The following is a 14,939-nucleotide window of genomic DNA, read 5'->3' as shown; positions in this document are numbered from 1 at the left end:
TGGCAGCTTAAAAAACCAAAGTTCCCATCGGTAAACATCGCTACATAAAAAAATCCCTGCCCTTCTATGGCCCATGCCTACCCAGCCTATGCCTCTATTTTTCATCCATTTTGATCTGCCTCAATTCTTCTTCGGCGATCATGTCCACCTGTGTCCATTCTCCTTTTAACCTAACAACTCTCCCAAACCCCTCTCCCTCCAACCTACCCCCGACCCTTTACCCATTCAACATGCCCAGATTATCCTTTGCCTTCCTTGCCACCTTTTCTTTTCATCTTGGCTGTACCCTTCCTCAAGTCCCCCTTAGTTCTTCTTCCTCTTTAAAAAAAATACTTCCCAGTCTTCCTTCTTTTTTTACTTCAACTTTTAGGAAGAATTTCATTCCTTCCGTTAGTCCTCATTTTTTTCTGTTTTTTGAGTTTTTTTTCTTTTCAGTGGTCAGTCTTGATCATCAGAATTAAAAGGCTTTTTTCGCGTGATCAGTTGGGTAGGCTTAGGTAGCAATGATAATAAGACATGGTCCATATTTGTCACGGATTTGGCCGTAGCCTCCGCCCACGTTTTAGAACGAGTTTAGTATCTTTCCTCAGATACGTTATCGTGATCTCGACTGTCTCGCATACACATAAGGAACTGGAATACAGCAGTGACATACCCCCCCCCCCCCCCCCAACCACCACATCCCACCCCCCGCAGAGACCTTCCCGAGTGACACATCCTTTATACCTGTGTCCACTTCACTTCCCTCAGCTATCCCATGTCCTCTTGGGTGGGGATCCCCACCCAACTCCTTCCCCCTTTCCCTACCTATGTCCGAAAAGGTCCTTGGCCTATACACAGCCGTCTATGGGAACCAAACCTTTTTTTAAAAAAGTTATTTTTGTTCGATATTTTTTGGGGGATGAATTCCTATATGGGAATGGGATGATGGTTTAGAGGAATGGCCATGAGAATCTCTCTCTCTCTCTCTCTCTCTCTCTCTCTCTCTAACATACCGGCATTTTTAATCCTTGAATTCCTGAACTGGCCACTGTCTTTAGCAGTGCAAAGTCGTGTTCTGGGTTATCATCAGCTTGACGCTAACGTGTAAGTTGTCAAATTTCTCACATAGTCGCTATTCACACGAAACATTAAAAGTAATTGCTGTAATAATGGCAGTAAGACATGGTAAATATCAGATTTAATTACAGTCAATAAGTGCAGAAATATTAGATGGAATTTAGATCCCAAGGTTGATTAAGCCCACACTACCTTGAGAAAAGGCTTTCTCATGGTCTGGAAATTCCACAGATAATTTAGAAAGGGTTCATTATAGAAGAATTAAAATTATATATATACACACAGTATATAATATAAATATTAGATTATATTTAAATGTATAATTGTGCATATATATATATATATATATATATATATATATATATATACAATTATACATTTATATATTATATAAATGTATAATTGTATGTGTGTGTATATGTATGTATGTATGTATGTGTATGTATATATATATATATATATATATATATATATATATATATATATATTATATATATATATATATATACATACATATATACATACATATACATACATACACACACAAAGAGTGTGTACGTAATTATGCACTGTCTTGTATAGAGGTGTACTGAAGTGTATTCGCGCAAACAAGTCCAAATGTGCGTGTAAATCTTCCTTACATCTGATAATCCCAGCCAAGGGCTTCTTCTTCTGAAGGCTCCTAGCGATGGTTATCATCATCATCATCATCCAACGAGCAACCGGCATGTCTGTCTGTCTGTCTCTAGCTCTCTCCCTTTGCCCCTTTTCATCCCCCAATCATTTCGCCTTATTGCGCTTCGCTTGCTTCATTTTTTATCTTCGGTTGCTGCCTCCTTTTTTTCCCTTTTCATTCACTCTTTCCTTCTTTTGTATTCGATTGGAAAAATTGCTGCCAGATTATCATTAACCAACGGACGTTTTTAGCAGTAGCAACAACAAAGCTTCTTGTATCTCTCTCTCTCTCTCTCTCTCTCTCTCTCTCTCTCTCTCTCTCTCTCTCTCTCTCTCTCTCTCAGGAAGTCTTAAGTCTTTATAGTTTTCTGCAAACTCCCTTTTAAGCACTGTATTTGAAGTTTGTTCAAGTACAGCACCTTACTTTGCTTACTTGCACCACAATCTAATTGACAAATAAATATCTAGATATAATTGCAATTCTCACAAATGTAACGGCTGCTCATTTTACACCGTTCAAATCTCAGCTGCCTTTTCATCCGGCCCACCCCTTTTTCCGTAATATTACGCTTGACCCTTTCTAAACTGTGCCCTTTTCTCTGACCCTTCTTCCTTATGCCTCTTCTTTACATTGCCCTTTTCAATTCTTTCTCCAATGTCCTTAATACTGCTTCCCCTCTCCGCCTCTTCCTAACAATTCCTCTTCCGACTTGGGCATCGCCACCAATAGGTTGCCGTATTGGCTATTGTTGCATCCCTTTTTTATCTAATAATTTATGTGGGAACCTCTGTGTGTTTGTGTGTGTGTGTTTACTATTCCCATCCCGCTTAACCTAATGTCCATTCAAGATCAAATAATTTCAAGCTTATGAAATTACAGTTTAAATAAGTTTAAAAAAATATATTGTAGTTTATGTCTAAGTGATTTCAAAAGTCGAAAACCAAGGATTTAATCTTAAAAAAAAAAAAATGTGAAGAGATTTTTGGATTTAATCTTAAAAAAATAAAACCGTGAAATAGATTTTTTTAGGATTTCATTTCTGGACTCGCACTAGAAAACCAAATATTCTAAATCCGTAAAACTACAGTATACGATACATACCTATAAAAAAAAGAGAATTATTTGAAAATAGAAATAAAAGGATAAGAAGAAAAAAATCGGAAAATATCGTTTGCCCATTCGGTAATATTTCTAATGTTCTTTTCGGAAGCCTCCCCTTTATTCTCTTCCATTTAAGACAGACTCGAGATAGCCTCTTTTTATTTGACCCTTATGGTCCAGGGTGATAAGAGTCATTATTTCATAGGCCCTCAGCTGGAGGCATAGGGTTTTTATACCTTTTATTTACATTGGTGGTCCCACACTGAACAGAGTAGCAGCACATTATATGTTTGACCACGTGGGTTGCCTAGGCTATTTTTCATCTCTCTCTCTCTCTCTCTCTCTCTCTCTCTCTCTCTCTCTCTCCTCTCTCTCTCTCTCTCTCTCTCTCTCTCTCTCTCATGAAGTAAAAGGTCCCACGTGAAACTTGCTCCATCGTCCAGTCCCGATTTTTAAAAAAAATTAGTTACATACTGTATATATATATATATATATATATATATACATAAAAAGAGAGAGAGAGAGAGAGAGAGAGAGAGAGAGAGAGAGAGAGAGTCTAACTGGCAACCTAGAAAACTTCATTGAAGTTATAACTAATAAAGCTGAATTGTTAAAAGAATGAAGGCTTCTGGAAAAAAAAATAACTATAATATCGAGAGTGTGTTTTAGTTTATAAACTATTATCGTGACGTGTTATCGAATTCATTATAGTTCTATAAAAAAAAAAACATTGTTAAACCCCTTGTGTGTCATTTTAGAATGGTATTTTTAGAAGGGTATTTGAAAAAAAATGTTACTTGATTATCAGATAATTGGAACTAAATTTTCAGATAGAGTTTAATTTCCTTGTGGTTTTCATCACTTTATTGTCTATGTTTTTAATAATCAGATAATTGGAAGTAAACTTTCAGAACCTATTATGATATATATATATATATATATATATATATATATATATATATGTATGTATGTATATATATATATATCCATCCTCTCCTACTAAATCATCTCCCCCTTCCTGCTTCACGGTCCTCAGCTATGTATGGCTGGGGTCTTCCAACTCTTCTGTATATATATATATATATATATATATATATATATATATATATATATATATATATATATATAAATGTATATATAAATATATATATACATACACAGATATATATACATGATTATTATTATTATTGTTATTATTTTTATTTAAGCTTAGGCATCTTCAGGTAGGAAAATATGCCATGGCCCTAGTTTAGGGGGATCTCCAGTTCGGGTGTATAATGGGGGGGGGGGGGTTGAGTTAGACTTAGCCCGGAGATCTCAACCCTTAAAGAAGAAGGAAGAGTAGAGGACGGATATGGATCTGCCTGACCAAAGCGCTAACGGTTTTTTTATTATCTAATGCCCCGATTGGGTGGGTATGTGGGTATGTGCCCCTCGATGGACGTCAGCCAAACCGCGGAAACTTCTTACAAGGGTTGAAGGATTGGGTGAGAGCGAGTTCACAGACTATGAATCTATGTAACAGAGGAAATTAATTATGTGAAATATTTATGATGGGGAATGATTTGCATGTAGATATCAGTAAAAGTTATTATTGGTCTTATATGTATTGCTATCTCTCTCTCTCTCTCTCTCTCTCTCTCTCTCTCTCTCTCTCTCTCTCTCTCTCTCTCTCTCTCTCCTCTCTCATAGATACATGTGCAAATTATATATTATATATACGTATATATATATATATATATATATATATATATATATATATATATATATATATATATATATATATATATATACTGTATATAGATACAGATAATTTACTTGATTTATTTAAAAGTTTATATATGAAACCTAACAATTTGATAAATGGACACTTCATCACGAAACCTATTTAACGAACATTCTGTGAAATGCATTTGTTATTCTAGGCCAATTCTATTTTGCATGAATTGAAACGCAAGTTTAACGCAAGTGAAAATTAACTTGGAAATCGTTTTTGCATTGTTTACACATTTCTGTTTGATTGATTATGTTATCTAGCATCATAACTACAATGGTCATTCACGACACTTGTTTGTATAATGTTTCTTGAATATATAGTATGTGTAAATTAGATATCAAGAAAGTTGCCTTTATGGAAAAATACTGTTAGAATAAAACAGAATTAGACTAGGATTATAGATATAAAATATGATTACTTGCCAACATGATATATACGTATGCTTTTCTTCTTTCCAGATATTTGGAAGCAAGGCTGATCTTCAGTTGCACACCCAAATCCACATGAGAGAAGCCAAACCATACAAGTGTTCCCAGTGTTCAAAGGCCTTTGCAAATTCATCTTACCTGTCCCAGCATACTAGAATTCATCTGGGTATCAAACCTTACCGCTGTGAAATTTGCCAACGTAAATTCACACAGCTATCACATCTGCAGCAACACATCCGTACCCATACAGGAGACAAACCATACAAATGCCGTCATCCAGGATGTAATAAAGCCTTCAGTCAGCTATCCAACTTACAGAGCCATTCTCGATGCCATCAGACGGATAAACCCTACAAATGTAATTCATGTTACAAGTGTTTTGTAGATGAGGCTTCACTTTTGGAACATATTCCAAAGCACAAGGAGAGTAAGCACCTTAAAACCCACATTTGCCAGTACTGTGGTAAAAGTTACACCCAAGAGACCTATTTGCAGAAGCACATGCAAAAGCATGCTGAACGCACAGACAAGAGGCCCAGCTTAAGTGCTCACGCGTTAAGACAGGATAACCCCTACTGGCCGAAACCAGAAGCTACTGCTCTTGATTCTATGGATGGTAGAATGTCCGAGGCATGTTTACAAGGCGGCCTCGATCATACAAGACACCTTCCTTCCCGTGACCCTCACATTGACCATCGGGCTGAGGAGCTGCGACACACCCCCGCCCACATGCCTACTTCCAACATGTCATATGACTCCATTGCCACAAAAACATCGTCTGCTTTTACTCCAATCCAAACAAGTATGCTGCCCATCAGTGGAGGGACTCAGTTATCTATGGCGGCGTCGTCCTCTCAGCGATATTTCCCATATGAGCCAATCAGTTTTCCCAAGACACATTCACAAATGCCCTCCATGGATGTAAAGCCCAACCAGTTCCCAAATCAGCTTATCTCTCTCCATCAGATTCGCAACTATGCCCACCAACCAACTATGAGCTCAGATTTGCTCCTTAAGGACAAAGGTGTTACTCAATAGTTTGTTTGGTGGTCTGCAGACCACACCCAGGCTCTTAACATTGACTGGGAATGGACTGCATTTAAAGGCCTGCGACTCAGGCGCTTCCCTACAGTGCTTGGGCTGCAGTGTGCGGACCGAGCTGGTAGGAGGGGCAGAATACAGGGTATTGATGGCACGGGCAGGGGCACGGGAGAGGGTGCCGTCTGGCAGCAACAGCAGCAGTTGTCGCACCACTCCCAGTGAGAGCCCAGTGACAAGTTGTGATAGGTGCCCAGTGAAATGCTGGACAAGGTCTGTAAGACAAGTCGCCTGACTCTAAGGAATGCTTTCTTAGAAGGAAAATGTTAAGTGTAATTGTGCAATAACCACACTAAAGGGAAGAGAACAGTGTGTTGCAGGAACTGCTTCTCATGTTTTAATGGTTGCTATAGTTAAAGACTGATCAGTTTGGTTGTGGAGGTAAAACGGACAGGAGAGTGCTATGGGGTTTGAATGGAGTTAAGGCGAGGTGGTGGTAGTGCAGCACTGGACATTCAAAACGTAGCACCTATAGCATAAAAAGATACCAGCAAAAAGCCAAGTGCTCTCCCGTACAAACCCACCAGAATACAGTTCACGTTCCTCTTCACTGTTAAAAGTGAGCAACTCTCCAATATCGTGATAGCTAAACAAGCAATACTGTTACTAGTTATGGTGCCTTCCACCATCCATCGAAACCCATAGATTTTCCCAAGACAATTTTACTTTGTAGCACAAAAGATCTTTTTTTTTCTTTAATTTAAAAACTATGAACAGTATTTTCTATATGATGTATTTTCTTCTTCTTTTGTTTCCCCTGAATATCTTAGTACTAACTTGTTTCTGCCAAGCGTCCAGACTTGCTCAGTGAAGGCTGATTATGTCAGCTGGTCAATTCTTCCTATTTAAAAGAAATTTCTTTTAAGGAAAGATACATCAGTGTAAACAAAATCACTGACCATGGCTGGACGCCTGTATATTCAGTATATTCTACCTCCAAAAATAGACTGCTCCAGATTAAATTGTTTTAGATACAGTACTTAAGGTTTTAAAGAAGCCAGTTGGCCTCCTGTCCTCGGGCCTCTTAGTCCTGGCATCTGGCAAGGTCTCCCCTCGGGTCCTCTATTAATTGAACATGGACTCTCAATCACCCTAAACCTCGTTGCCCACGCAAGACTGCCTAGCTATACCAGCAGGCAGTGCTAACCTCCTCCATCCAGGAAGTATACGATTATTTCTACGTTATGTCTTGTGAGTGTATTAAAGTCTGAAGTCTCTCGTAGTTGCAAGTATCCCATTATCAGAAGATGTGGGTCTCTTAAGAAGAGCTTCTGGCAGACTCGAAAAGGTGTGTCCTTTAAAGATTAAATGTAAATATTTTTAGACAGTTTTTTGACCAAAATAAAAAGCCATTTTAAGGCTGATATTCGGAAGACTGTAGATTTTACAAGACTCCTGCCAGGGGTTCGCCTTGTCATGACCCGCCCCCAAAGTTCTCAGACCTCATTCACTTGACTTTGTAAGGCAATCAGGGGCCAAGCATTAAAACGCCACATGTTACAATATTCAGCACTTCTGTTTAATCTACATTCTTCCGCTAAGATTTACAGGTACTTTACACTTCGACTTCAGTCTCTTAAGGACACTACTTTTGTATGCTGCAAAATTTATGTATAATGCATGGGTAGCAGGTTATGAGAAGTACTTAGTAGGTACATTGCTAGTGTGAATTGTTACTCCATTTCCTTTTGTACTTACGACTATAGGGCGTGGAATTATAGGATATTGGTTCATTTTCTATATATTTGCATGGATAATAGAATTTAGCAACATCTGTCGTATATTATGAAAAAAAATGTGATGTTGATAGACAAGAGGTAAAGAGTGTCAGAGTGAATGTGACAAAGAAGCTGAGATTAGCTTAATAAAATATGAGAGCATCAAAGACTCGGGGCCGCATTTTGGATGCATTTTATTCAAGTGGAAATTATTTCAGAATTACTCTCAAAATAAATACCCATGAAGCATTTACAGTAGTGCTTTTATAATTCTGGGCAAATGCTGTCTTTTGAATCTTTCAAAATTTGTTTACTTTTTACTATTATTACTTACTTGTGATTTAAGATCTTTAATACGGCTCCATGATCGTCAGTGATGAGTGATATTTTGTACAGTCCAACCTCTCCCCAATGATATTATTGTAAGAGAAACTATACATCAAAATATGTTTGCTCAACATTAGCTACTTGTTCGTTTGGCATGTTAACTGATGTTTGTGTTTATTGTTAACTTAAAAGTGTTGACTATTATAAAACGGCTCACTAAAGTCAACCCGAGCGGAATTCTCGTATTTAACATAACTCGGTTTATAAAAGCTAATTTGCATTCTGATTGGTCTGAAAGGAATCTTTCTTTCAGGAAGCTATACCAATTGGAAGGAACCTTAGCTTGGGCAAACAGGTTGTGCTTTCCACGGAAATTCCTCTAATTGGGAAGCCTCATGTTGCTTAAACCCCCAGAGTTCATAATGTAGTCTTATGATGTTCAATAAGTATGTCACAAAGAAATTAACCTAATCTCATATACAAATAAATAATAAAACATAGTACCATGTGTTATATAATGTTATTTCCAATTAAAAGCATCCTTACTGTAAGTCCACTTACAAGAACCAGTTGCATTTGAGCAAAGGTTTATCAGATTACTCAACTTTGAAAACCTCATGACTTCATTGAGACTCTGGGAAAGCAAGGCTCTCCTGTACGTCCCTCGCAGTATGGTTGTACGCTGCGTGCATGGCTAGCTGTTAGCTTTTTGTTGAGTACAGATACAATTGTTTGTTAAGAAATTTTGTAATTTTTGTTTCATTTTGTTCAACTTCATTTAATCTCCCAAGGGCCAAGTTTCTCCTGCAATTACCCATCCCATCTGCAGTATTCACTGTAACATTTTTTTTTGTTAGCTTATTCTTTAGCTAATTTTTTCAACATTCATTCTTAATTTCTGTTTTCTCCTGAGTGATGGCTAAGCCATATTTTTATGTCTCGGCTATACCTCTGACAGTAGTTGGTGAAACTCGAACCAGTGCGGCTTTCAATACAGTACAGTGTGTGTGTTTTGTATACAGCTCCTGAGTACCCACATCTGTTTACTTCTAAAAAAAAAAATACTTTTGATGTCTGGCATTAACAGATAATATATTACTGTTGTAAAGTTGTTTCTATTTTGTTAATAAGAAAAAAAAGAAGATAAAGATGCATTGTAAAGTGTACTTGTTGATGTGTAAGGTTGGCTGCATGAGTTGGCCTAGTGAGGATGGTGATGTTAAGCATTACCTGTGCTTGCTATCTGTGGACCAGTTCTCTACAGACAGGTCAAGCTTACAGGAAACTTTGCATCATGGCCTTCACTACTAACAGTGTGTAACACTGTCTAAACTGTGTGGATGACTCCTCAAACTGATTGGCCGTCTCCCATCATTCAACCATGGTTTCCCCCCTAGCACACAGGTAGTGCTGTAAAAAGTGAATGATTTGTTTTGCCTGGTGCTGTTTGATGGGAAGGGGTTAAAAGTGATTACATGTTAAATACATGTTTAATGAATGCTCCGGTGGTCTTGCTAAGAGGATAGGTGTAGGGCATCTGATGCCCGGCCTCCCCAAAAACAAGGAGATTGGAATTCTCCTTATCACAGGTTTTTAAAAAAATGGGCTTTTAGTATTGATATTTTGTGTAGATTGGTCACAGGATTTTCCTACGGGGGACAGAAAAAGGGAGAGATGTATATATTATGTGCATGAATTGTTTGAAGGGAAATTGGCTTAAATTTTCAAGTTAGTTAACAACTAAGATTGATTTTGTTTCAATTTGAGAAATGGAAGAGTTTTATATATATATGCTATGGTGCTGCATTTGTTCCTCAAAGTTTACCTTATGTTATCCAGATGTTGCATTTTAGTACCGAATTTTCTTGTTGTTTCACAGGTTTTCGTTATGTGAATGGAAGAGCTGCATTATTACTGTTTAAATATTATTCACTGAGAAAGTTTGTTGAGAAAGATTTCAAAGTGGTTTCGTTACCTCTACTACGGTAGTGGAGTGTAGTACAAAGTAGGTCGAGTAAGATTAAGCTTAGTTATATTAAAAAAAATAAATAAATGTTAAATGGTGAAAGGATCTTTCTCAATGAACACAACCAAACCAAGATTTTTTTTCATGACAAGAGGTGGGTGGTGCAGAGTCGAGATTTTTTTAATCTCCGGTATCCATGACACTTGGTTAAGTACGTATATCCCTCCAGCCCTTGGGACTCTTTTCTTCCAGTTAATGGGAGGTTTGGAATGGGCAGATGGGACGACAATTTTTACAGGGTATTTTATTCTATAATCAGACTCTGTAACCACCCAAAAACTACCTCCAAACTTCATTTATATAGGAACTTTACTTATTATCATTAGATACGTGAAGCCGGCACAAGCTCGTGTTGCCAGGGAACCATATTCCCGTTTTCTGTAGTAATAGCCACTTTTGTTTGTTTATATTCGTTTTCTTTTAATTGCCCCATCCTTGTACCCCTATGTCACCAGCCCCTCCCCTCCTTCCTGCTTGGTCAACAAAAAAAAAATTGCTTGTTTTGCATATGAGTGGATGGCAGTTGTTCTCCCAGCACATCTCTTCGTAGGTATTATCGGTAGTATGCATAGACTCTCTTTTCCTCTATCAAATTTGTGATAGTGCAACCTAGTAATATAAATAGTGTTATTTTAAGGGGGATGTTACAATGGAATATAACCTACGAATGCAGTTGAATGAAATAGGGTGCATTTCAATGCACGTACGGACTGTATTGTAATACTGTATAGTAAGATTAATCATTTTTTTCTCTCGCTCTCTGTGTTCTTTGAAGGGTTTAAAAATGGTTGAACTGTTGTAATGTCTCTGTACAATTTATATTTGTTCAATCCTGTAAGAATTAATGATGTTTATTTGTGTTTAATATAGAGTAACAATTTGTTTCAATGGAAGAAGTTTGAGACTCATACAATAGATCAAATAATTCTATTAATAGAAAACCATGTATCCCCCCACAAACAAAAATAAGGTAAAAAAGGAAATAGGGGCCTTTATTTAGTGCATAAAATACTGTGTACATGATTGATTTACGTTACATATTATGCATACATCAATTTATACATTATGTACATAGTGTATGTGTACATGTGTGCATTATGTAACCTTACTCCTGTCTGTAAACATTCATTGTGAGGGCACGAGGTCTGTCAGCGGCTACCCTATCAGTAGCGCTTGCACCAGGCATGGCCGCTAGTAGAAATGTTTTGTATATTTTTTTTTCTATTCATGATGAAGGGTGCATGGTTTTTTCAATTATTATTATTATTATTATATAGTTCATTTTCATTTTATCTTATTTTTTACATCCATATTTTCTTCTAATTTTAATTTTGTGTTTTTTTAGAATAATTAAAGTCACCCATGTATCTTTTTTAGTTTCATTTTCCCTTATTTTATTTCAATAGATTTATTGCTTGTTTATTATTGCTCATATTTTCATTACTGATGTTCAAAACAATATATATATATGGTGCTGGTCGATGAAATATGTATGGCCTAGTAGTGTAGGTTATGATCATTGATAATGATGATGATGACAATGAGTGTGACAATGATGCGTTCAATATAAGGATATACTATTTTGGTATACACGGTACTGTGATAAATGAGATTTTTTCATTATAAAAAATTAATATATGACGAAAAGCTTCAACCACAAAATTGCACTTGGAAATCCCACCCCCCATTCATCCCCCCAAAAAGAAATGATAGTGAAAATAAAAGTTAAAAAAGACTCGTAGTTGGAAAAAAATACTGTAAAAGTAAATTTTTGTTCTTTTTTTATATATTTTGTACAGATTATCATTTTTAGAATGAAGTACCAAAATGGGGTATGACCAAAGTTCCTATACTAGTGAATAATAATAATGATAGTAATAATTAATAATAATGATATTATCCCTCATCTTACCTGTAATGACTCCCACCAGACACCTCTTAATAATGACGAAGGTTTCTATGATTTTCCTAGCAATCTTCTTCATTATGCTGTCTCCCCCACCCCAACCCCTCCCCCCTCCCTTCGCCCTTCCTCCCTCCACTGCCAAAAGAGGAAACAAGACTGAAAGACTTCCCTTACGTCGCTATCAAGTCCAAAGAAAAAAAAAAACATTTAATAGTACGCGAATACAAAAAATGAAAAATTCTGATCCGACGTGTGGGGAGTTTTCTGTCTTCACCTTAGAGTTGATACACCTCTTGAAGGAATAAGAAATGTTAATAAAAACGGTAAAGCAAATTGCTTCATTTTAGATTTAATTGTAGCTGAATTTCAAGGAGTAAAACTTAATCATCTCAAATTTAAAGTTGTAAGAATGAGAAACTTCAAAAACCTAGATTTTCTTTTCAATTTCGATCTTAAAGTTTTGAACATCTTGAAATTCGGCTTTACCTGTGCGAACAGCAGCAATTATAACAACAGAAAGATGAGGTCTACCTTAATGAATGGAATTTAGTCTAAAAAAAATAATCACGAGATTATTGATATTTAAGTTGCACAGTGTGTCAGTGTGTGTGTGACATTAAATAGGCTTCTACAGTTTTTAGATTTTTACTCTTCAAATCAATATGTCAGAATCATGAAAAAAACCTCATGCATGAATACTGGTCAGAAATGAAACTATGTTACTTCAAGCCATTAATGAAAAGGCGGATATACAAAGTATATTTAGCCTTTTCAACTTGTAACCTTAAAACAAATTAAAGAATGTAATCCAAGAGTCAGTTGGCACTCAAAGTTTTTGTTACCGAAATGGGTGAGGTTCAAACCAAGATCTTCTTATAGACTTTGATTTAAGCCTCATTACTAATACTTGCGAGTCCTTACACAAAATGTTCGGCAACGAAGTGATATGTTTCTCCTGACCGTTGTTGCAATTGCTGTTCATTTTTTGAGTGTTCTGTTGACCACAAAGCCCCCAATACCCAAGTTGCATTCTAAAGGTATTTTGACTTCCACTTCTTATGACCAATGGATATACTTTCTCAGTGTTATCATTAACAATTACGTGGAGTCGAAGACGGAGTCTTATTTGGGAATTCGGAGCTTGCCCACCCCCACCACCACCCCCTTTCCCACATCGTCACCAAAAAAAAATTTCCCAACAGTGAAGAATACAACGTTTAGTATAAAGTGATAGCAGTTATCCACGACTTATAAATCGGTCAAAATACCAATCAACCCATAAAGTAAAAGGTTTTCAATTTACTAATCAAAAGTTAAAGTACCTAGATTCCCCTACACAAATTTTCTATATGAATAAAAATAGTAGTTCGTGCATTTCATTGAAAACCAGATTGCAATGAAAGTGGTTAGCTGCTACACTGACCCTATCTCCCAGAAACCCTTAAGATTAGGAAAACAATTCTTACGAAATGTCCAGAGAGCCTCGACTGCTACCAACAGCCAGGCTGTCTTTTCTATCTTTCCCTCTCTTCAGATCAAAGAGCCTTCTTTTTGGGTGTTTTATATCACGGGCCGGTGTTCTATTCGAGTGAAAGGGTAAACGTGGAAAAGAAAAAAAAAATCGAAACTTGAAAAAAAAAATACGATAAAATAATCTTAAAAGTGGTCCCTCTTTTTGAGTTCAATCCGAGTCTCCACTTCGCTCTTCTGGGGTATTGCCGCCACATTCAATGTCTTGGGCGAGGTCTATAGAGCTTATTCTGTGGATCTTGACCTTGGGGTACCGGCAGGGGTATGACATGGGTGCTAATGTCAATGGGGCACTTGAAGATAAAAAGAATTACAAGCCAATTTCTTTAAAATCTAAATGGTTCAATTTCTAGATTGCATTGCCTAATGAAATATATTCTTGTAAATACATTGAAGTGCACCCTCCAAATTCCAACTGCCCCCCTCGCCCTTTGGAATCCCCCTCTGGGGGCAACCAACCCGCAAACCCCTTCCTTACCCCAGCGAGGATGACCTGGTGTGGCGGCAATATCTTAAAATAGATTCAACAGGTGAGATAAGATAGTGTTCCGAAATACTTGTCTAAACAAAAAGAGACCCAATTTTCGTAGTGTTGTCTAGTTACGACTGTTCTTGACTAACAATAGAAGTGTATTGACTAAGTTACAATTGTTTGTGAATATATATAATGTCATTTTTGGGGTAATCTTTTTTTTTTTTTATTATACATATAAGCCCATTTCCCCCTCCTCTTTACGTTACCTCCTTAAGTGAGTTGGGTTTATAGTACAATATTTCGGTAGACTATTTTGAAGTTACTGAATATCTGTATACATATGTTGCTTCTTAATAAATTCTAAACTAATTAGAACTGATTTGAATTAACTTCCTTTCCTCTTTAACTTTTCTTTAAAGGCTAGGACAAAACAAGGTGTATATTATATTAAAGCTCCTTCAATGAGATAATTATCTTCAATAATTTATTTTTTTGCATGGTGCCAATTGAAGATCACGATTTGCATTCTTTATAATGATTTTTTTGTTACTTCTCTATTAAACTTGATAATTTTCATCTCCAACAATAACTACTTTGTTGTATGGCTAAATAATTCCATGATTTTCATCCTCACTGATACTTTGTTTTATGATTTAGACCAATATCTGAAGCACATGAATAAAATGTTAATGGAGACCGACAATCTTGGTGTGAGGATTCTTGCAACTATAGCTACAGTCAATATAGTGGATTCATGGTAAACAATGAACGAACTGGAGTGTCATGCAAGGCAAAGTGTACTTTCTATGATCCAATAG

The 14,939-nt window shown here is 36.6% G+C and overlaps 1 protein-coding gene across 1 annotated transcript in view; it reads left to right on the top strand.

Annotated features, from left to right (window-relative positions):
* LOC137635283 (zinc finger protein rotund-like) overlaps positions 1–11,579 on the top strand; it is a 25,701-nt gene extending 14,122 nt beyond the window's left edge. The window contains exon 4 of the mRNA XM_068367747.1: positions 5,072–11,579. Coding sequence (XP_068223848.1) covers positions 5,072–6,079 — 1,008 coding nt within the window. The 3' untranslated portion in view covers positions 6,080–11,579. The remainder of the gene's footprint in view (positions 1–5,071) is intronic.
* The last annotated feature ends 3,360 nt before the right edge of the window (positions 11,580–14,939 follow it).

Source organism: Palaemon carinicauda, chromosome 3 (genome assembly GCF_036898095.1).
Source record: "Palaemon carinicauda isolate YSFRI2023 chromosome 3, ASM3689809v2, whole genome shotgun sequence".
In the NCBI taxonomy this organism is placed as follows: Eukaryota; Metazoa; Arthropoda; class Malacostraca; order Decapoda; family Palaemonidae; genus Palaemon; species Palaemon carinicauda.
Note: the sequence above shows the minus strand (reverse complement) of the source record. Positions and strands in the feature narration are given on the sequence as shown.